This window comes from Corvus moneduloides, chromosome 9 (genome assembly GCF_009650955.1).
Source record: "Corvus moneduloides isolate bCorMon1 chromosome 9, bCorMon1.pri, whole genome shotgun sequence".
Lineage (NCBI taxonomy): Eukaryota > Metazoa > Chordata > Aves > Passeriformes > Corvidae > Corvus > Corvus moneduloides.
The window spans coordinates 11,142,418-11,163,445 of record NC_045484.1 but is presented as its reverse complement, the minus strand read 5'-3'; the positions used below and the strand labels follow the sequence as shown (position 1 = coordinate 11,163,445).

Genomic DNA, 21,028 nt, shown 5'->3' with positions numbered 1-21,028 from the left:
ACTTGTCCACAAGCTAATAATCAAGGAAGAGATGGGGGAAGGAGAATAACGCAGCATCAAGCAATGTTTATATTACAATCCTGATTTCTGAGGCCTTTTTCATAATATCAGGTGCAACCAAAATTTTTTACATTTAAATGTACATCTTCCTAAGTCAGTAAGAATACGGAGGACTAATAAAGCATGCAAACTGAGGAAAAGCAAAGTAGGTTATACAATGTTCCATGGTTACAAAACTCATTTGTTTGCTGTGAGCTTAAAAATTAAAATTTTGATTAAATTTGTTTATATTTATTTATAACCAGATCACACTCCTTTAAATACAGTATTGAATGTGTTGGTGTTGGAATGGCCTCTGATGATTGCCTTTGGGTTTTTTTGGCCCAGCAAATTACTGTGGCAGTGCTGTGAAAACCTGACCTCTGGTGTTCAGCAGGTAGAGGTGTAACTGGAAATGTGTGTTGTTTCAGAATTGGGGAGGGAAGAGCGTGCTGGAGTTTAGGGAATGCATACACTGCTCTGGGAAATCACGACCAAGCCATCCATTTTGCAGAAAGGCACCTGGAGATTTCGAGAGAGGTATGATTTTCATACTCCCGCTATGTTGGCTGTTGGTTTTTGCTCTCACTCACAAGGAGGTTTTACGGAGGTATGTCCATGCATCGGATTTTGAGCAACAGAATGCATTTTGAATGATTTCAGAGACGTTGATTCCACATTGTTTCAGCCACCCTCTCACTGCAGTTAGCTCCTTAGTTCTAGTGTCACCACTCACACTGTTGTCATGGACTCTAAGTTAGTAACCTAACAGAGATTATTTCAGGCTTTGTTATGTTACCTGTTAGTTGTTGCTTCTTCAAAAAGATGTTCTCAGTCTTCAACCAGGAAAACTTTTTCAGCCTTTTCCTCTCAGAAATCTAGGGGACAAGAACTGCTCTACACTTACACATGTGAGTATTCACTAAGGTAACATAACTGCTTATTTGATTTGCTTGAAGGTAGGAGACAGAACTGGAGAACTCACTGCCAGACTTAATCTCTCAGATCTTCAAATGGTTCTTGGATTAAGCTACAGCACGAACAACTCCATGATGGCAGAAAGCCACATGGTGGAAAACAGTTTGAATGGTATGTGCCTCTTTCTGCAGTACTTTCCCACCAGAGAACTTCAAAAAGAATCTCTTGTTTGAGTTCTTTACTGCCCATGGTTGAGTATGCAAATTTGCATACTCACCAGCTAAAAAAGGTTCTTGTGCTATTGGACCCCTTCAGCACCTCCTTTTCTGGAGGATTTATATTGAGAATCACAGATTAGTGCTTAGTTTCTTCATGTGTTCTAATTGTGTCTGTGTCTTGGACCTTGGACCTTAGATGAGTACAGCCACAGCCTTGCAAGTGACACCATAAATTTTAATAATGAAAAGATGAATTTGTCTCTTGAAGGTGGCAGACCAAGAGGACGCCGTTACAGTATGGAAAACATGGAACTTATGAAATTAACACCAGAAAAGGTTGGCACTTTGCTTTTCTGTTCTGCTGCTGAGATTGCAGCAAAACATTTCTGAGGGTGTGCTGATGTGCCATTTGCCTCTCCTTTTAATTTAGTTGATCTTAGGAGTTCCAAAACAGCAGGTCTAACAATACTAACAAATAATACTTTTGTCATTAGGTAACAGTCAGTGTGTGACAGATAATGGTTGTAGTGGCTTGTGGGAAGCTTGCTTTATTCCCTGCATGAATGAGAAGGAATGGGGTTCTGTAATGTGCATCAAAGGAATTCTTTCATCTCTTTATAGAAATGGTTTGAGGTTGCAGCATGGAAGTAATTCAGAGTAAAATTCCTAAGCTCTAGCTCAGTGCTTCTGAACACTTCTTCTTTGGTTACAGTCATTTTATAGGCACTTAAAATACACGTTGTGTTTTTCACTTTGAGATTTTAACCAACTTGCAAACCATCAGAAGCTTCAACATCCATCTTGAGTAAGGATGCTATTTCAGAAATGCTGCAGCTGAGTCACAGACAGGCAAAGCAACTTCCCCCAAAGCTGAGAGAAATCTCTTGGAGATGGGAGTTCCTGGTTAAAATCCTTGTGCCAGTCTATGAGAGATTTCCTTCAAATTCTGCCTTTCAGCAGTGGGCTGGCAGTTCTGCATAAATGACTCCACTGGCAGACTGAATTTGGTATTTTTCCCTCCACACTGGGATATCTAATTCCAGTCTCTTCAGGTGAGGCAAAGCCTGTTAATCAAACAGGCAATAAAATCTCAAAGCGTGTGGACAGTCAGTGCAGCTGAGGTTGGCACTGGTGCTCAAAAGCCTCTTTGGGTACTGCTTTAGCAAGACTCCGTGTTTAGTCTAGGGCAAGGTGTCTGCAGGGAACCTTCTAAGCTTTTGGCCGCTATCAGCTGGGTTTTTCTTACTCTCTGAATCTTTTTATCTGGGAGCACTTTTAAAATATGTATCCTCTAACAGTCTGTGCCCTGAATACACTGAAATGTGTCCTGTAGATTTTTGGCATTAATCTACTGTTGCAGTCTAGTGCTTATGAAGGGTTTTCTTCAAGGTACTTGTTGAGTAGATTCTGCAAATTCCTTCCATAAATGTCTGGTGTGTAGAACATCCCCTGACCTGAGCATTGGGGTTTGACTGTACAGGATGGCATCTTCTCAAAGTCCATATGCTGGTGTTCAGTAAAGCCTTGAAAAGGAAATCCACTGGTCGGCAGTGTTGCTGGAAGATTTGTGACTCTGTTCATGATTTCTGATGTTGAATCAGGAAAAAAAGGGTTTGCTTTTATTGAGTTACAAGAGTCTGTCAGTTGTGGATAATTCTGTTTATTTTAGAGGAAGTTTTAGGAAAAATCTGTCAGGTTGATAAAGCTATCCATTCTGTTGTTTAGTGAAAGGAAATGGTTAGTCCTGTTCATTCTTGTGCTGCCATTTGTCTCCCTCTTTTTTTCAATCTTTATTGGGAAGTTTGTGTACATCAGGGATGGCTGGTTGAGTAGCTGCATTTGTGTAAGGGTTTGTTTTGCTCTAACACTTTGTAATATGGAGTGGAGGGTTTTTTGTGTTTTTCTTTCCAGTTTTGAAAATGCCAGGTGGGAAATGCCAGCTGTGCCTGCAGTTCAGAACTTAAATTAACTGCCTTTCCTGCACTGCTGTCAGCAAGGACAATTTCAGTGTGTTTAATTAAAACCACTATTTGATCATGTTTTAATCCATCAGGTGTTACACCACAGTTCAGTTTGCAGACTGACCAGTAACAGCACTAACCTGCTTCTGCTAACAGCAGCTCAGGAATTATAACCACATCCTCATGGCTGCATGAACAAATTTAATGTAAAGCTGCCTCATTTTGGGAAGCAAAAGCAGCAGCAAGTAAGAGGTAACAGTACTGGTAAAATAAAATCAGAAGGCTCAATTTCCTGACTCTTGTTTTCTTAGGTTCCGAACTGGAATAGTGAGATTCTTGCTAAACAGAAACCACTGGTTGCCAAAACTTCAGCAAAACTTCATTTTGTAAATCGACTGAAAGGCAAGAAGTACAAAAATGGCACCACCTCCAAAGTTTTGCAGGATGCCAGTAATTCTATTGATCATCGAGTTCCAAACTCTCAGAGGGTAGGTGTGGTGAGCTGTGGAGATCGTGGCCTTTACTAATCTTTGTGTGATTAGAATTGTGGAAAACATCTTCTGCAGCTGTCCTGGTCAGTTTAACTTGATTTAAATTGTGGCTCTAAACCGATGCAGAATTGGCCACTCTACAGCTCTCTCAGGGATGGTGCCAGCTTTAAGATTTTCCTACTAGTGCAACATTTTATTCCTGGTGGATGTTTTTAAGTTAGACCTCAGCTTGCACATAAATTTTATTTCTAAGTCTCTTCTAGACCACACTTCTCCAAACTTAACAAAATCTTGTTTTTCTGATTCAGGCAGTGAGAGATATTTTGGACATACTTTTTAGGTTATTATGCTCTTGAGAGAAGTCAGTTCAACATAAAAGAACTGAGTCATTTTGTCATAGACCTGAGGAGACAATGACAACTATTCATTGCTGCTCTTGTTTCTTTTTCCTCTCATGGGCATTTGGGGTTTCGTTGGATTAATGGCTGCAGAGGAGTAACTGTAATTGTACCATGATCAGAGCACTGTTTCTTTCCATTTCAGAGAATGAAACATTTCTAATGTATTTTACTCTCCAAAATGCTGCCCTATCATTAGCATCTCCTCCTATGATATCTGGCTACAGAAGCTGTTGACTAAAAAAATTCATTTAATAAATTTCAGATACACAAATATCAAACATATCACTGGACTAAAACTCTGCTGCAGTTGTCCCAGCTGTAGGTACTCTTAAGTTCAAATACCCCTAAATCTTCTCCTTTTCAGAAAAGCAGTCGGGAGACAATGGCAGATGAAGGCTTTTTTGATCTGCTGAGTCGGTTCCAGAGTAACAGGATGGATGATCAGAGGTGCTGCTTCCAGGAGAAGAATAGACTCTCAGCTGCTTCAGTGGCAACATCCTCTACTCCACCTAAAACAATGATAAAACGTAATTTTTTAAAAGTAAAATCTATATTTGACTTGAGTTTTTGGCAAATACTATTTTCAAAATGTATTTGCATGCAAGACTCACTACAGCAATGGATTTACCCCTAGGCTAACTTGTTTTGTCTGTCCTGCCCAGCCTTTTCCACGTCCGTGGTGTCCCCGCACACGGATGAGTTCCTGGACCTGCTGGCGAGCTCTCAGAGCCGCCGGCTCGACGACCAGCGCGCCAGCTTCAGCGAGCTGCCCGGGCTGCGGCTCCGGCAGCACAGCAGCCAGGCCGTGCTGGGCCACCTCATGGCCAGCAACAACAGGGAACTGGATGATGACTTCTTTGATATATTGATTAAATGCCAGGTAAGTGCTTAACAACAAATTCCTCAGCTTCTGTCTCTGGGGACTTCATTTGTGCCTCCTGCTACTGAGTTCCTGCAAGTAAGCCACTTAGTTTATCATGTGCTTTGAGATACACATTGATCTGGCAGATAAGGAGGAACATAAGAGAACAAAAGATTAGGGCTGGGGTTTTTTTTTAAGTTTTGGGACAATTCTTCTTTGTTGGTTTGTCTGTTTGTTTAATTATCCATTGTCTAGTAAGTGTAATTTTGGTATTTATACCATGGTAACTATTAAAAGTAAGAAATGATTAAAAAGTGAAGGAAAACAAGTGAGGCTATTACAAGGAGTGTAAAATGGTTTTAAGTGTTTAGATTTGGCACACTAAGGAGGGCACCTGATAAACCAGCAAGCCTAATTTATCAGCTGAAAGAATTCAGTATCCAGGTTTTGGTGGTAATAGTGGTCATCATTCCCATGAGGTTAAGTTTAACTGATAACAGCTTATAGCAACATACAAGTGAGGTGACTGATGGTCAATAGAACACGGTGCGTATACCAATGAGACCAAAAAGAAGTTAACTAAAAAGACGTGCTGGTTTATCTGATGGGTTGATAAGCATCCCAAAATACAAAATTCAGATGCTGAGTTCTCCAGAGGTCAGTCAGTATGGTGGCCTGGGTGAGAAAGCAGCACCTGGAATTGAACCTTCACTGATGGTGACAGTGTTCATCAACCTGATGGAATACCATGTTCTGTTGTAGCAGCTTGTCTGTTTCCTTCTGTGAGTCAAGCAAAGAATCTAGAAATATTCTGTCTCATTTAGGAATGGAAAAATATTTAATCCCCTCTAATCAGAACAGATGCTCCTGCTTTAAACAAGCACAGAAGGATGGCTGTCTTTTGAGCCTTTTTGTCTCAAGGGTGCCTGTCCCAGGTCCATCCACCACTGAAAGCTGTGCTTTTCCTCCTGTGGCCACACTGCCATCCAGCAGCAGCCTGTTCCTGTAGAGAACATCCCTTCCCTGCTGTGCCTGTGGCAGCCCCCAGCCTGCAGAAGCTGGCAAGGAGGGTGGCTGTGTGAAAGGAGCACAGCCCCCAGTCCAGCAGGGTTTGCAGGCAAGGGGCCTTCCCAAACCTCACACCACTGTGGCCATTTCTTAGTACCCATGTAAGGAAAGGAAGCCAACCATCCTTTCTGTTGTTTTGAGACTAGAAAGACCCTGTACTAATGCTAAAATTCTTCTTCTAGACAAAGGACACTTAAATCTCATTTTGCACTATTTTAAAGAACTGATCTGGGGGGTTATTTTCAGATACATGTGGACAAGTCTGTCAGAGGAACCATTTTATCTACACTTGGACTCAATTTCATTTGGCATGTTTAACTTCAAACAAAACTTAAAAATTAAATCTCTCTACTAGCTTTAAACCTGAAAACAAAAGCTTTTAGTAGCTTTTTCACTTAATATTGTTCATTTACTATGTATGTTCCTGTACATATGCAGTTTTTACTGCTTGGTCTGTCTGTAGGGTTCTAGACTGGATGATCAGAGATGTGCTCCTCCAGGAGCTGCCAAAGGCCCCACTGTACCAGATGAGGATTTTTTCAGCCTGATTTTACGCTCGCAAGGGAAGAGAATGGATGAACAGAGAGTCCACTTACCCTCGGCTATAAAGGGACCCAATTCCAGCTGAAGCCCCCCAGAGGCACGTACTGTACAGCAGCATCCAGGGATCATTTTGGTTTGCTGGAAAAGCACACTTGCCTTTTTTAAGATGACTACAGTTAGTAACTTTGTCTCCTTTCTCCTGGTTTTTCACAGAAATAGCAGCAGCATCACACTCCTGAGCAGTAGTTCTAGAGTTGTCCCTGCTCCTGCAGGTGGCAGCTGCTTTAAGAGCATTGTCTGAGGTACTGGGTCTCCCTCTTGTTTCTAGTCTATCAGAATTATGATGATTTTTTTTCTCTGTCAATTCTCTCATTGCTCAAGTGGATTCTACCACTGTCTCAATCTAGTATAAGACCTGAATTTTTATGTTCTTTTTAAAGAAAACTTGATTTTTTTCCCCCCCTGATTTGTACCTCCTGAAAAAAGGTCCTGTTTTCTTTTATACTTTTTTAAAAAAATAATTAAAAAAAAAAAAAGGAGAAATAGCTTCAGTATTTAGTCTCTTTGCAGAAACAGAGTTTGGAAGAAACAATCATTTCTATAAAAAAATTAAACCCTAGTTTTCATTCTGTTTAATAAAGAATAGATTTTTGAAACATGATGGGTTTTTTGGTAGTATTTAGTTAACTGTTTCCCACATTAATTCAGAACAGTTTTGCAATCAGCAGAAGGTTTCAAGGGGTACTTACTTTCAAGAGACAGCTGCTCATGCTGCTCTACAGCTTGCGTGGTACCTGCCCATGCACCAGGAATCACAGGGGTGGTGGGCACTGGGCACCAACTCACACAGGCCCGGGGCAGTTCCTGCAGCACCTCAATTTCCAGTGTCACACACAGCTGCTGCCTGCTGTACCTGACCTCAATTCCTCTCCTCCTCTGGTGAAGGACAGGCTGTGCTGGGAGAGTTCTGGGGACCAACCACTGGAATGTCCCCAGGGTAGTTCCTGGTCCTTGCCCTAAAAACCACTGCTACAACCTCAGGTTCTCACTCTCTGCAAATCATGACACCAGGAGGAAAAGCCATAGGCTGTCCTACAACCCAGCTGACAAGAAGCAAACTGATTTTAAAGAACATAAACCTAAAGACAGACCTGAGACATATGAGCTAGGAATTAGTATTATGGGAATTACTCAAAACTTACTACACAAACCTTATTTCCAACAAGCAGCAACACTCCATGAGCCTGGGGTTTTTTGGCCACTTAAAGGCATATCATCTTACTTAACACCTTTATTTCAGATTCCAGACACGGTACATCTACTCACTCTCCCAGATTTTACAACCTCACCTTCCAGCTTGCTGTTGTTCTCTCTTCTATGCTTGAGAATGAGAGCAGAATTAGCAAGCATGTGACAAGTAAAGATTAGAGAAAACTTACGAAAAGCTTGGGTCTTCCTTAGTCTCTTTCCTGGGAGTCATGTAGAACAATGTTTTTCTTCTCTTCAGATGGTTCCATAGCAGAACTTTTCCCTTCTAGGTTTCTATTAGGGTCACCATTTTCTCCAGTCTCTCCCTTGGCTTTATCTGTCTCCTGTTTTTGCTGCTCAAGTGCAGGTTCTTCATTCAAGTTTTCAGCTTTGAGATTTCCAAGTCTATGCACTTCAGATTCAGTGTACAATCTGTTCTGCAAAAAAATCATAACAATCTATTAATTAAGCAGTCTAAAGTGACAGCATCTATTGTTTCAAGTGCATCCCAGCTCAGGGGGCAGAGCTCATCCAAAGCAAGACAAGGATATTTTTTCCTGGGGAAACAGAACCTGTAAATAATGTAGAGTATAAATGTGGTTTGAATTTTCTATAGTTAACAGGAACGTCAGCACTGCTTTTTACCTTCTTCTGTGGGTTATCATGATTGCCCAGGCTGACCCAAGTACTGATCTCCCAAAACTGAAGTTGTGTTTAAAGAGTTTTAATTCAGTAGTTTCCTGACACAGTTAGCCATTGCAAGGTATTTTTCCAGAAGAAACACATCCAAGACACCTCTATCAAACTGTTCTTAGGGGAATATGTACTTCCTTAATTCCTCTCTCTCCCACATCTGGGTTAAGCTTCTTGTTTAAATGTGTTCTAGCAGGTGCCATTGCAATCTGTTCAGTTTAATGCCACCTCCCAGAGCACCAGGAGTCACAGCAGGTGCTGGTCTGTGGGACTCTGGTCCCTGGGGGACTCTGGTACCTGTGCATCCGGCTTGTCGCTGGTGTGCGCCGTGTCCGGGCTCCTGCTGCCATTGCCCGGTCTCGCCGTGGGGAGAGGCCTTGTGGAGGCATCCCCTCTGTCCTGGTGGCCTCTGGGGACAGAAGGATGCTTCTGCAAATAATACTCATCTGCTGGCCTCCCTTCGTACTGCCCGAAGGCTATTTGCTCCTGCTGACTCACAGGCAGAGGAAGACTTTTCTTCTGAGAAGACGTTAAATACCTTAATGCAGACACTGATGATCCTGCACCATAGCAAAAAGCCTGGGGGAGAGGAAAAAAAACCAAATTGAGCAAAACACCAAATATCTGCAGCCTATGGTTTTCACACAGATTTCAGTGTCACATATCTGAAAGACTCTGGAAGAAAAGCTCAGGTGAAGAAAACAGCTCCAATTCCAGCATGCTGCAGTCTGACCATGCTGCAGGAACTGCCAGGCTGGATGCAGTTCCTTCTTGGTGCTACATTAAAGATGTTTAAGGCTCTAACTCAATGCTTTTGTGTACAAAATGCCAACTAGATGCCTCACTGTGTAAATGACTCAAAGAAGAAATGGGAACTAAGGTGCAATAAACTGTCAGAGAGTCTAAGATTTTAAGCAGTTCAATGCTATTATATCCCACTTGGGGAGTGGGAGAAGAATATGGTTTGAATACAAAACTTGGCTATTTTAATTCCTAGACCAATTGTAGTACGAAGTCTTTGTCAAGAAAAAATTCCCTTGTAGAAGTAATTTCATTTGTACTAGGAAATCTGTTCAGCTGTACAAGTAAGTAAGTAATATAATAGATAATACTTAAATATAAATACATTTAATATATAAAAAATAAAATGGAGCTTTTAAATATAAGAGAAATGTATACAAACCAGGACAGCCAGAGCCATCATAATGAGCACTGGAACCTGCAGAATTAATGGTATCTCCTTCATAAGTGCCTTGATGAACTCACCAATACCTTGTCCTACGTGCTTCAAAGGCTCAGTTACAAAGTTGGTGAAAGTTATTGCCAAGGCCTAGAAAAATACAAACAACAAACCAGTGTTGGCACACAAACAACAAACATGAACAGTCGCATTGGGCTTGGCATACCTTTGTTGGTGGAACCAGCAAAATAGGATTTACAAGCAGAGTTTCATAGTACTTCTGACAGGGATCGTTCTGAAACGTCCATGTACTTCTAAGCCATTCTGAAGTCAAAGCAGAGACATATTTTTACTACTTAAAAATACATTTTGTGACACAGCAGTAATACAGAAAGTAGCATTTCAGTTACAGATGGAAGAGAACTCTTCTAGATATGGTTCAGAACTGAGATTTATTTTTACACATCTGAGATTAGCTTGGCAGTACAGTTTATCCAGTCATGGGGATGCAGGAAGGAGAGGGAAGGCTGGAAAGAAAGAGGAGAACCTGAAGTTTTGCCATGTATAATCAAGAAAGCTCTTTAGGTGAGCTTAGTACCCCAGAAGCCTCAGGGAAAAAAAGTCACATCTGTGGAAACTATGAACTTGCACACTGTGTTCACAGCTACTGACACAGCATCATTCTGTGTTATTGCTCATCTGCCAGTCTGCAGGAGATTGAAATTGTCTATTTTGCTTGCTAGATTCAAGGGTCTATTTTAGTTACAAGCAGAAAGTCTTCTTAAGGGAATTTTTACATTATAAACAAGTGATGTATGACATCAGTGTTTCTGTAGTTTGGTTTTACTGCAGTCAGAACATAAATCATTAACATTTATCACAAACAGATCAGAGTCAAGAAATTACAAAGGGAAGACCATAACAAGCACTCTGTAAGAGCTGCCACCCTTCATCTACTTGCTATAGCACTGGATAGAAAGAACAGCTAATAAAAAAATCAGCTTTCTCTGTAAAATACTAATACTTGAGTAAACAATTACAGATCCAATTCCTGAAATCCATTGTATTCACAGGCCTGATACATGAAAAAAAAATCCTTGTCCTGAACTCTGCCTGTCTGTCTTCAGTAAATGGCACTGAATGGTACTGGGGATGGTGGCTGGGGAAACATGGGGAAGTTAGACATAACACCATGACATGCTCCAAGTACAGTGCTGTCATCAGCTCTTCTCCCAAGGCCTAGAAGACAAAGTTCTATGGGATGGAAAAAGGGTAAAATCACATAATCATGTACTGTAGAAAAATTCCCTGTACTACTAATGAAGAAATCTGAATATTCTGGGATACTGTGAATTGATATTTTGTGATTTTAACTACTACTGCAAAGTACCAACACAAGTACTCACCGATAAGACTTCCCCGCCAGTCCAGCTTCTCCTCACAGACATTATCAAACTGCCCCATCTTGGCAATCTCTGCCTGGTGCTGAGCAAAAGCCAGCTGCAGGAACAGCAGGGATGGGAAACACAGTGAGCAGGCTGCAGCCACGAGTGCTGCTCCTCAGCTATCTGTGTTTGCTCCCAGCAGGCCTGGGGTGGTTCCCCATGTAACTGAGAATTTCCCCACTGTCCCCCTGTAATGGCAATTCCCCATGTAATATGTATTTAGAAAAGTCTCCTTTAGAAAAGTGGCATTCCACTCCTGTGCCAGAGCCATCCCACTCCAGCACTCTGCTATCCCTGGGTTTGACAAGCTGCAGCTCAATCCTGATGATAAGATGTGAGGGGCAGATTTTGTGGTGGGGCTATGATCTGGTAGCTTAAATTCCTCCTCAATAAAACTGATCCTATTGTACCATCAGCCACTTCATCACCATTAATGAAGCGTTTATCTGGTCTATCGCATCAAACACACTTTCTGCCAGGGAATTTTAAGAAAAAGCCTCCTCATAATGTATTTCTGTGTAACTTTTCTACCAAGCTGCTTTAGTTAGAGGTCACATCTGCCTTGCCCATGTGGTGAAATCAGAGTTCTAGTGCTCTCTGAATTCTGTGCACCTCTACGGCAGGATAAAGTTGTCAGGGTTTCTTTTGTTCTTTAAGCCTAACACACCCATAAACATGTAAAATAAAATGTTTATCCATTTATTCTGCAGTTAATTAAGAGCTTTATGTAAACTAACCAAAGGAACTAAGTAACCTTAACTCCATCATAACTGTAAAGTTTTAAGCCAAAAAGCCATTAGGATTACAGAACTTACCTTATACAAGTAAAGCCAATTCCATGCAAAACTGATGAAAAAGCTTATTAATAAAACACGTTTTAGCTGAACAAACCAAAGAATACGTGTCCAGAGTTCTGTAGCTATTACAATTACAATGCACACTAAGCACAAGAGTAGCTGAAAAAGAAAAGAGAAAAAAAATTATGACCCACATTTGGAATTTTCCAAGCTTACTGACAGGACACATGAAGAAACTTCCAACTTTTGTTTTTACTAGTGTCATTTACACAGAATAGCTGAGAAGTGTTTCCTCAGTTCCACAGCCCATCTGTACAAGACGGAACAGTTTTGAGGCAGTACTAGTATTCATTCCTATCACAGCCTTACATTGCAATTGCTCACTTGCTTCTTGTGATCTTTAGTTATTTCTTCCTTAGGATGTTTGTTACATTAGTGACCCCACTTCTAAATTATCAAATTGCTGTCAGTCAGTGCTTGAGCAGTTTGTGCCTGCCATGAACCACAGAACAACTGCTGCCAACTCCTGCACTTTGGTTAAGAGACAAAGTTACAGTTTGGGTACCAGCAGCAAGACTTCAGAGAAGCACTTCAGTGTCTTTCCACCTGAGGACCCCTGTCAGAGGTTACTGACAGCTTGCTTTTGTCATCTGGCTTCCAGGGATCCCTCAGATCTAGACAGGCTACATGCAAGATTATGTCAGCATAAAACAGCGTATTTTGAATTGTAAAGATTTATTCAGAAAGCTTCAGCTTATTAGAGATCCTCAGTTTAGCACTTTATAATTCCCAGTCATCCTTTCCTCTCCAACACTACACAATTTTTTCCACAAAATTTGCAGAAGCCTCTGACCTATAGGAGTTCAAATATATACTTGGCTCAATATAAATACATTCCAACTCTTGCAGAAACCAACAGATTCAACATCTACATGAACAAGAGACAAACCTGGAAAATCTATAATGCATGAGGTGTCAGCTCTAATGATAAGAAAGTGCTAGAGCATAATGAGTGGCAACACAGATATAAAAGACAAGAAAAAAAAGCACACCAGAAAAAAACCCCAAACCAAAGCTACAGTAAGAGCAGATGACCACACAAATAAAAAACTTGAATTCCTTCTTAAAGCAAATACATCCTTCAGCAACCATAAAGGAAAAGTGACTTACTGAAAGTATGATGGAAAGGACTGCTTTATGTGTGGAGTTAAGATGGTAGTATTAATTGACTAGCCTTGCACAGAGAAACCGAAGAAAACAGCAATTAAAACCAACAATCAACCTTCATTCTCTTACCAAAAACAAATTATATAGATCAATTCCAAAAGCATCTTCAAATCTCCACTTCCAAGCTTGATCATCATGGTGTTTAAAATTTATCAAAATATCACTCAGTGCCTCATCCAGGGCACCTGGCTGCCAGGCTTCCTCATTGACAAACCTAAGGATCTCCACATACGTCTGTCTTGTAAGAATGATCTCAGCATCGTAATGGACGTAGCCCACGCTTTCCTCAGGCTGAATTCAAAGCAAAGCAAAACAATGGTTAAAAGCTGCTTATTTGGAAATAGAAGTGCATCCCTAGGCAAAAACCTATCATATTCATTCTGTACCAGCACCCTTCAGAAGCAGACTGCAGGATGAAAACATGGGACAGGGGGCACACTATGATCCTATAACATTTTTGTTCATCTAAACTACATGAAACACAAATCAATTGGTTTGTAATCCTTAAATTCTACAGCAAAAACCCTAAAAAATAAAGTGAATTATCTCACCTGTCACTAAAATTTCAGAACCGGTGCTCATTAACAAGTAATAATTACATATGCACTACGTGTGCTTCAGTCATGACTGGATAATACAGATATAAGCTATTAAATACTAAAATAAGTTTTACATTGCTAAATATGTTCCTTATTTAACAGTAATTTTACTTATTACTAAAAATCAATTCTACCTCTTAATAGAAAAAATCTCCAAAGACAATAAAGTGCCCAGCCAAAAGCTAAACCATCATGCAGCCACTCACTTCCTCCAATATCCCTCCTGCTGGGAAGAAGAATCAGAAAAAAGGTAAACCTCATGAGCTGAGACAAGAACAGTTTAATAATTGAAACAAAATAAAATGTGATGGTAATAATACTATAGTCATGAAAAAGAGAGAAAGAAGGAAGTAAAACCCAGAGGAACAAGTGATGCACAATACAACTGCTCCCTTAGCTGACCCCTTAGCCCAGCCTGTCCTCCAGCAGCAATCAGCCCCTCCCAGTCAACTCCCCCAGTTCATCCTGAGCACAACAGCCATGGTTTGCAACATCCCTGTGGCCAGCTCAGCTCAGCTGTCCTGGCCATGCTCCCCCACAACTCTTCCTGCACCTCCTCGCTGGCACGAGGCTCTGAGAAGTCCTTGACTTAGAGAAAGCACCACTGAAGAAACAACTGAAACACCAGTGTGTTATCAACAGTGCTCTCACACTGAAGCCAAAACACAGCACTGCATCAGCTACAGGAAGAAATTTCATTCTGTCCCAGCTGAAACCACTGCATAAAGAAAGTAATAAGGTGATTCTTACATGGAAACTCTAACAAGCTACTATTGCTTGATAGTTAGAATCACAGAATGGTCTGGGTTGGAAGGGACCTTAAAGATCATCTAGTTCCAATCCCCCACCATGGTCAGGGACACCTCCCACTAGACCACACTGTTCAAAGCCCCATCCAGCCTGGCCTTGAATGCTTCCAGGGATGGGGCATCCACAACTTCTCCGGACAACTTCTTCCAGTGCCTCACCACTTTCACAGCAAAGAATTTCTTCCCAATATCTAATCTAAACCTCCTCTCTTTCAGTTCAAAGCCATTCCCTCTTGTCCTAGCACTGCATACCCTTGTAAAAAGTCCCTCTTATAAGGTCCCCCTTTAGGTACTCAAAGGGTCTCTAAGGTCCTCTCCAGAGCCTTCTCCAGGCTGAACAGCCCCAGCTCTCTCAGCCTGTTTTTGTAGGAGGGGTGCTCCAGACCTCTGAGAATCTTTGTGGCCTCCTCTGGAGTTGGTCCAACAGGTCCATATTCTTCTCTACACTGCAGACCCCAGGGCTGGACACACCAGAGCAGAGCAGAGGGGCAAAATCCCCTCCCTGCTCTGCTGCCCACACTGCTCTGGATGCAGCCCAGGGTGCTTTGGTTTTCTGGGCTGCAAGCTCACATTGCCAGGTTCACCAGCACTCCCAAGTCTTTCTCCCCAGGGACAGTCTCAATCCATTCTCCACCTAAGCCTATACTTGTGCCTGGGATTGCCCCAACACATGTACAGAACCTTGCATTTGGTCTCACTGAACTTCATGAGGTTTGCATGGACTCACCTCTCAAGTCTGTCAGGGTCCCTCTGGATGGCATCCCTTCCTTATGAGTATTGCCCTCAGCCAGGTTTAATTCTATCTGGGCTTTAGCTTTCCTAACCTGATCCCTGTCGCTGCTTGGACAATTCCTCTGTACTCCTCCCATGCTACCTTGTCCTCACTTCTACCCTCTGCAGGTTAACATGGTAGAGCTACAATACAGGCCTTAAAAATCTGCAACAACCCAAATCTAGCTCCTTCCAGTTTCCAACCATTAACATGAGCAGAACAAGGAGCTTCTATAGCTGCATCCCAGCAACAGATGTTTGGATACACTGAAACACAGCCTTCCTTTGGATGCTGTACAGATCAAATGGCAACTGTGTCTCCTCAGCAGTACTGGATGCACATACTTGTATCATCTTGTCCTTTGCCAATCAGTTCCCTTCATTTCATTTAAAGTACACCAGCATAATTAATCAATGCTTGGTAACTGGAGCTACATGAAGCAGTAATATGAATTCATTCTAATTAAGTATTTTTTAAATGACTATTCAAATACTTACAAGGCCAAGTTTTCCAGCTTCATTTAAAATCTTATTCAAGTATCGCTTAAAAATATAAAAGCTGCGGCTTTCATGTGATTTGGCAGTCCTCTTCTCACATTCTGCAATCTGCAATTGTGAAAAAGACACTTTTACTCACTTTGCTCAAACCAGCTTCTTCATAGGAGCATACCAACATTAAACTCAGGATTAACGGGCACTTCTGAACTTCTTTATTTTAGCAATGATCCCATGATTAGTATGCCAGATAAAAAGCATATGCAGTTGCTGAAGACACTACTTTCCATGGGACTGGCCAGTACTGGAGATTTCACATCTGCTAGGAATATTCAAATCCTGACCTCAGTAAGGCTAGAAACAAATGTGAACATCTGGATCTCCTTGCATTTAAAGTTTGCATCGGGGGGACAAAAAAAAAAAGAGAACTGCCAAAGATCCTACGTAGCTGAAACACCACTAAAATGACACACATCCCACTGGGTATCCAAATGGCTGAGGGCAGCGAGTGCCCCAGTGCCCACACAAGCATCCCCACACCCTGGGAGGGGGTCTGAGAGCAGCTCCTCAGAGCTGTACCACTGCACACTGCCATGGTCTCTATGCCCACAACCCACCCCTTAAAATCAAACAGGACTGAACAGCTTGACAGCATGGGATAACATCAGCACCACACCTTTAAACTGTTGACACTGGACAGAAGCCCCTAGCTCCTATTGATTTTGTTACATTATAAAATATGTCAGGAAACAGACCTTTGTAGGCAGAACAACAACTTGAATTAAGCCACTTTCAGTCTCTCCTCTGCACAGAGGCTACCCCTCCATAAAGCATAAATTATGCCAGCGATGCACCTGTTTGATACTATCCAGAAGAGCATCATCAAAAAGCACAAACTATAAAACACTGGAAAATGTCTGAACTAATTTAAAAAAATAAAACACTGGAAATTGTCTGAAGAACAAACCTTGTGTTGCAAGGAATCTATTACCCTGGAACAACTTTGTGAGATTTCAGTACTGACTGTATCCAGAGCCTTATCCTCAGAGTCATGATAGTTTCCCTAAAATTACAGAAGAAAAAAATTTTTAGAATCCAACAAATTGACCAACATGCCCTGCTACACCTCTACAGTCACATCACTTCAGAAAGACCAAAGGAGCTAAAAACTGAGTACAGATCTTTGCTGCTAATACTCTCCCAATGACACTCCAGCTGCCTCTCTGCTGTTATTTTAGGCTCCAGACGGAGAACTGCTTTGAGTTTATCTCAATGCATGCAGAAGGTGAAATCTTGCCTGTCCTCCCCCACCTGCCCTTTCCCCTCCTTTGAGCGCTGGTGATTCACTGAGTGCATCAGATTAGATAATGGCACTGGCTAAAAACTGACTCAGCAGGCAAAGGGGCAGTTTCCAGCCAGGCAAACTCCCAGTCCAGCTGGCCACGCCACCAGCCAGACTGCAAGTAAACACAAACCCCATTTTGGGCTGCCTGCCTTTCTTTGCTCCAGAACACTATGTTTCCTGTTCATTACTCAGACTCAGTTTTGGCAGTGCTGCTTCTACACAACCAGGTGTGCACACTGAGGGAAGTCTCCACGGGGAAGCACAACAGCACATTAATCAGTGAACTCATGCTGAAACAAAGTTTGGTTTTGAAGGCTTGGGCAGCCCACACAGCCTACCCACCTAAAAACTCACTGCAGAGCAGAAAAGAAATCCTGAAAAGATGGATTAAGACAAAGTAGTAATTTTTTTCCTTTACTATGTAGTTCTATTTTTGTGGGAGACAGCAATAAAGCTACTACTTTTTTAATAAAAGCTGAAGCAGTTGGGCTCCAGGCTTAAAGACTCCAAAGCTTGCTGCTGCATCTTAGGGATGCTAATGACTATCAGGTGGACTTGGAGCAGCTGGAGGGTGATGAGGAAAGCTGTGGAGAGCAATAATGCACTCTGCATTTTTTAAGCTTCAGAGAATTATGTTCTGTAGTGTTTAAACAGTATTACTGAAGACTGTAAAACCAAACTTGAAAGGTGAATAATGGCAAGAATCAAGGGTGCCCATACAACCACCCCCAGTTTACAGTGCCACGTGTACACATATGCACTAGATAACCAACATGCATCTCGTGATATTTAGAGTCAGTTCCTCATACAAGGCAACAGAGACAATTCACCTTGTTAAAACTATTTTTTTTCCTACTTCATCTTCTCTTCAATGTTAAGGAATCATTAAAAGTACAGTTTTCCTTCTGAAAACCGAGGCCCAGCATTAAAAAAAACACCACGGACTTTCACAATAGTCTCACATGAGAAATGGGAAACTGGCTCCTACTGCTAGGAAACTGGTTAATTAAAATAAAATATAATAATTAACTTTAACTCCCTCAACTTTTATCAGTTAGGAACCTGATTTTCAAGATACTTAGCACTATACTTGAGAAACTAGGAAGAGCTGCTTAACCCACTCCTTCTCAGAGCAGTAACTTGTGGTGCCACAACCTGCACAAATCAAGCACCACCTATGAAAATACAAAAAGCCTGCTTGATATGACTTGATCTGAGTGCAACAGAAGCTCATCAGGAAAACGTCCTGAGCTAATTACAGTAATATAGATCACAATTTCTTTCCTTGCAATTTTAACCATGGACACACAAGACTTTCCTGTGTATGGATTCAGGTACAACATAATAATCCCTTAAAAACACTGTACTACTATCATTATCTACTATCACCATTTAAGAGCAATCTTCCAAAAGCATGTGGCTGCTTGAGAGAGACACGCACCCTTTCTTCTTCTACCTTGTAAGGTCTTCTCATTGTTCCTGATGCTGCATCATAATTGAGCATATCAGTGGGGTCAATCCATTCATCTTCTTGAACTTTACAGCTCCCTATCAGCATAACTGCACACAATACCAAAGGAAACAGCATCCTGTATCACTGAATATAACAAGAAATTCAGATGTTTAGGTCAGGGTGTAACATGCTGTATGAAAAAAATGAAACAATCTTACATGAAAAAAGTACAAGTGGTGTTTTTTAAAAACTCAGTTCTTAAGCAGGTTTAAATTCACTCCCATATTTTTCCCCAACGAAAATGTTGGCAATAATATGCAACAATTAAACTGTATTATACGAGTGGCTCAATACCCCAGACTTTGTTATCAGCAGGTGTGTAGCACAGAGTTCAGCACTGCTAAATATGATAAACCATGCAGAACTCCACGACGAGCGTATTGTGTTAAGAGTAACACAATTTTTTCTGTCACATTAAGAAGAAGAAGATTTTGCAGAACATAAACTTCCTCAGATATGAGAGGGGCTGGGGGTGGTTGTGCTTTGATTCTGAGAAATCACCAATTCAGCACTAAAAAAGGAAGCACAGAGCCAGTGCAGCACTGTGAGTCCAGTCACTTTCAATAAGAACTACCACACTCACAGATTCACAAACAGCATGACAGACACACTGTAAGGCTGGTCATGCCCAACAAACTCTCCTGGCCAAAGCACAGTCTGGAAACCTTCAACAACCCTCAGGTGCAAAATACTGTCATTTGTTGAGCAACAAAAATGCAACTTCTTGGTGGATTGTCAGTGATAAACACACTGTCTGCAGGAGCACGTGAACACAAAAAATATGAGCAATTAACCAGTAACAAATACGTTACAGTGAGAGATGACTAAAAGCACAATCACAAACAGAAGCTGCCTCTCTGAATTCCCTGAGGGATCACTCTGTGTTGGAGCCTTACCCAACAGGCATTCCTATGGGGGAGGAGAGAGGCACAGCCCGCCGACAGTCCCAGGATACAAAGGTGGAGGAGTCTCCTCTGACCTCCGCCCCTCTCAACCTGTATTTATATTGGTTTTTTTGACGGAGGGTAAAAGGTGGAGTTTCAGTTGATAACATTTCATATTGGGTGCAGTTTAAGGGACTTCAGCCATACATGTAAAGCATGTACAAGTCTTATTTCATTAGCATACGTTGCGGTGTACGTATGATATGTATTTTTGAGTTAACGGAGAAATGTTCAGGTTTTGGTCACCTTTCGGGTCATTCCTTTGGCTTAGTTCCCCTTGCCTGCACTGTTTTAAAAAGAGCATGGCCACAACACCTCCTGCCGCTCCACCATCCTTTGTTCCCGCTCCGAGCTCCCTCAGAGATCCTGCTCCTAAGGGTGCAGGCAGCTCATCCCTGGAGAACTACTGCCAATGCGAACACTCCTCCTTGCTGAACTTCGGTTTTCAGTATTTTTCCACAAATGGGCCAGCGCGACCGTCATGCAGAACTCTCCCTGGCCAGACTTGCAGAGACATCCCTGCCCTGCCCGGTGCCACGGCCTGATCCCCTCGGTGCGGCTCCGCCAGGCCCCGGACCCCGCTCTGGCCCGGCCCAGGCCGGCACTGCCGCCCGAGCGCTGCAGGAGCCAACAGGGCCACAGAGAAGCAGCCCCGCCAGCTTCTTCCCCGCCTTCGCCTCCTTCCCGTCGGCACTGACACCGCGCTCCGCCGAGATACGCAGCCCTCAGTCCCTCCCCGCTCCCTCGCCCGGACACCGCGCAGGCCCCGGTCAGCGGCGCCCGCCCCGCCCGCAGCCCCGCTCGCGGTACCTGAAAGGCCGCGGAACTCCCGGTGTGTTCACCCGGTGTGTTCACCCGGTGTGTTCACCCGGCCCGGGGGGACGCTCCGCCCGCCAAGCGCGGCGGAGCAGCGGCCGCGGAAGCGCCACCCGGCCCTGAGGCGCCGTCTCGCGCTGCGGGCCCCGGCCCGGCCCGGCCCCGCCCAGAGGCAGCAGCCGCAGCAGCAGCAGCGCCGCCCCGAGCCCGCCCGGCCCCGCCCAGAGGCAGCAGCAGCAGCAGCAGCGCCCCGAGCCCGCCCGGCCCCGCCCAGAGGCAGCAGCCGCAGCAGCAGCGCCCCGAGCCCGCCCGGCCCCGCCCAGAGGCAGCAGCCGCAGCAGCAGCGCCCCGAGCCCGCCCGGCCCCGCCCAGAGGCAGCAGCAGCAGCGCCGCCCCGAGCCCGCCCGGCCCCGCCCAGAGGCAGCAGCAGCAGCAGCAGCGCCCCGAGCCCGCCCGGCCCCGCCCAGAGGCAGCAGCAGCAGCAGCAGCGCCCCGAGCCCGCCCGGCCCCGCCCAGAGGCAGCAGCAGCGCCGCCCCGAGCCCGCCCCGCCCCCCCCACAGGCAGCAGCCGCAGCGCCGCCCCGAGCCCGCCCGGCCCCGCCCAGAGGCAGCAGCAGCAGCAGCAGCGCCCCGAGCCCGCCCGGC

The 21,028-nt window shown here is 43.4% G+C and overlaps 2 protein-coding genes across 10 annotated transcripts in view; one reads left to right on the top strand and one right to left on the bottom strand.

The window, feature by feature from the left end:
- Window positions 1-7,162, top strand: part of GPSM2 (G protein signaling modulator 2) — a 28,443-nt gene extending 21,281 nt beyond the window's left edge. For 3 of the 6 annotated variants that reach the window (XM_032118741.1, XM_032118746.1, XM_032118742.1), the window contains 7 exons: window positions 471-579; window positions 999-1,128; window positions 1,444-1,511; window positions 3,448-3,624; window positions 4,393-4,555; window positions 4,691-4,908; window positions 6,422-7,162. In XM_032118741.1, coding sequence (XP_031974632.1) covers window positions 471-579; window positions 999-1,128; window positions 1,444-1,511; window positions 3,448-3,624; window positions 4,393-4,555; window positions 4,691-4,908; window positions 6,422-6,586 — 1,030 coding nt within the window. In that variant the 3' untranslated portion in view covers window positions 6,587-7,162. The other 3 variants (XM_032118743.1, XM_032118744.1, XM_032118745.1) reach the window with 3 other exon arrangements.
- On the bottom strand, window positions 2,816-20,466 carry CLCC1 (chloride channel CLIC like 1). 4 transcript variants are annotated; one of them, XM_032118747.1, is made up of 12 exons: window positions 20,378-20,466; window positions 18,552-18,707; window positions 16,733-16,828; window positions 15,769-15,876; window positions 13,161-13,382; window positions 11,883-12,023; window positions 11,029-11,122; window positions 9,849-9,946; window positions 9,626-9,772; window positions 8,740-9,021; window positions 7,941-8,186; window positions 2,816-4,537 (listed from the first exon to the last, which is right to left on the bottom strand). In XM_032118747.1, exons 2-11 carry the CDS (start codon window positions 18,696-18,698, stop codon window positions 7,959-7,961), a joined length of 1,563 nt encoding a protein of 520 aa, XP_031974638.1. In that variant the 5' UTR covers window positions 18,699-18,707; window positions 20,378-20,466; the 3' UTR covers window positions 2,816-4,537; window positions 7,941-7,958. The 4 variants fall into 4 exon arrangements, with proteins under 4 accessions (XP_031974638.1, XP_031974639.1, XP_031974640.1 ...); XM_032118748.1 differs by having other exon boundaries at window positions 18,567-18,707; XM_032118749.1 differs by lacking the exon at window positions 9,626-9,772.
- Window positions 20,467-21,028: the final 562 nt, after the last annotated feature.

Bases quoted from the DNA above. Each gene is read 5' to 3' on its own strand.
- CLCC1 (XM_032118747.1), bottom strand. From the start codon at position 18,698: ATGCTGTTTCCTTTGGTATTGTGTGCAGTTATGCTGATAGGGAGCTGT. The intron at 9,947-11,028 runs GTGAGTACTTGT...CTTTGACTTCAG, and splicing joins CTGGCGGGGAAGTCTTATCG to AATGGCTTAGAAGTACATGG. The intron at 9,773-9,848 runs GTATGCCAAGCC...GTATTTTTCTAG, and splicing joins TGCTGGTTCCACCAACAAAG to GCCTTGGCAATAACTTTCAC.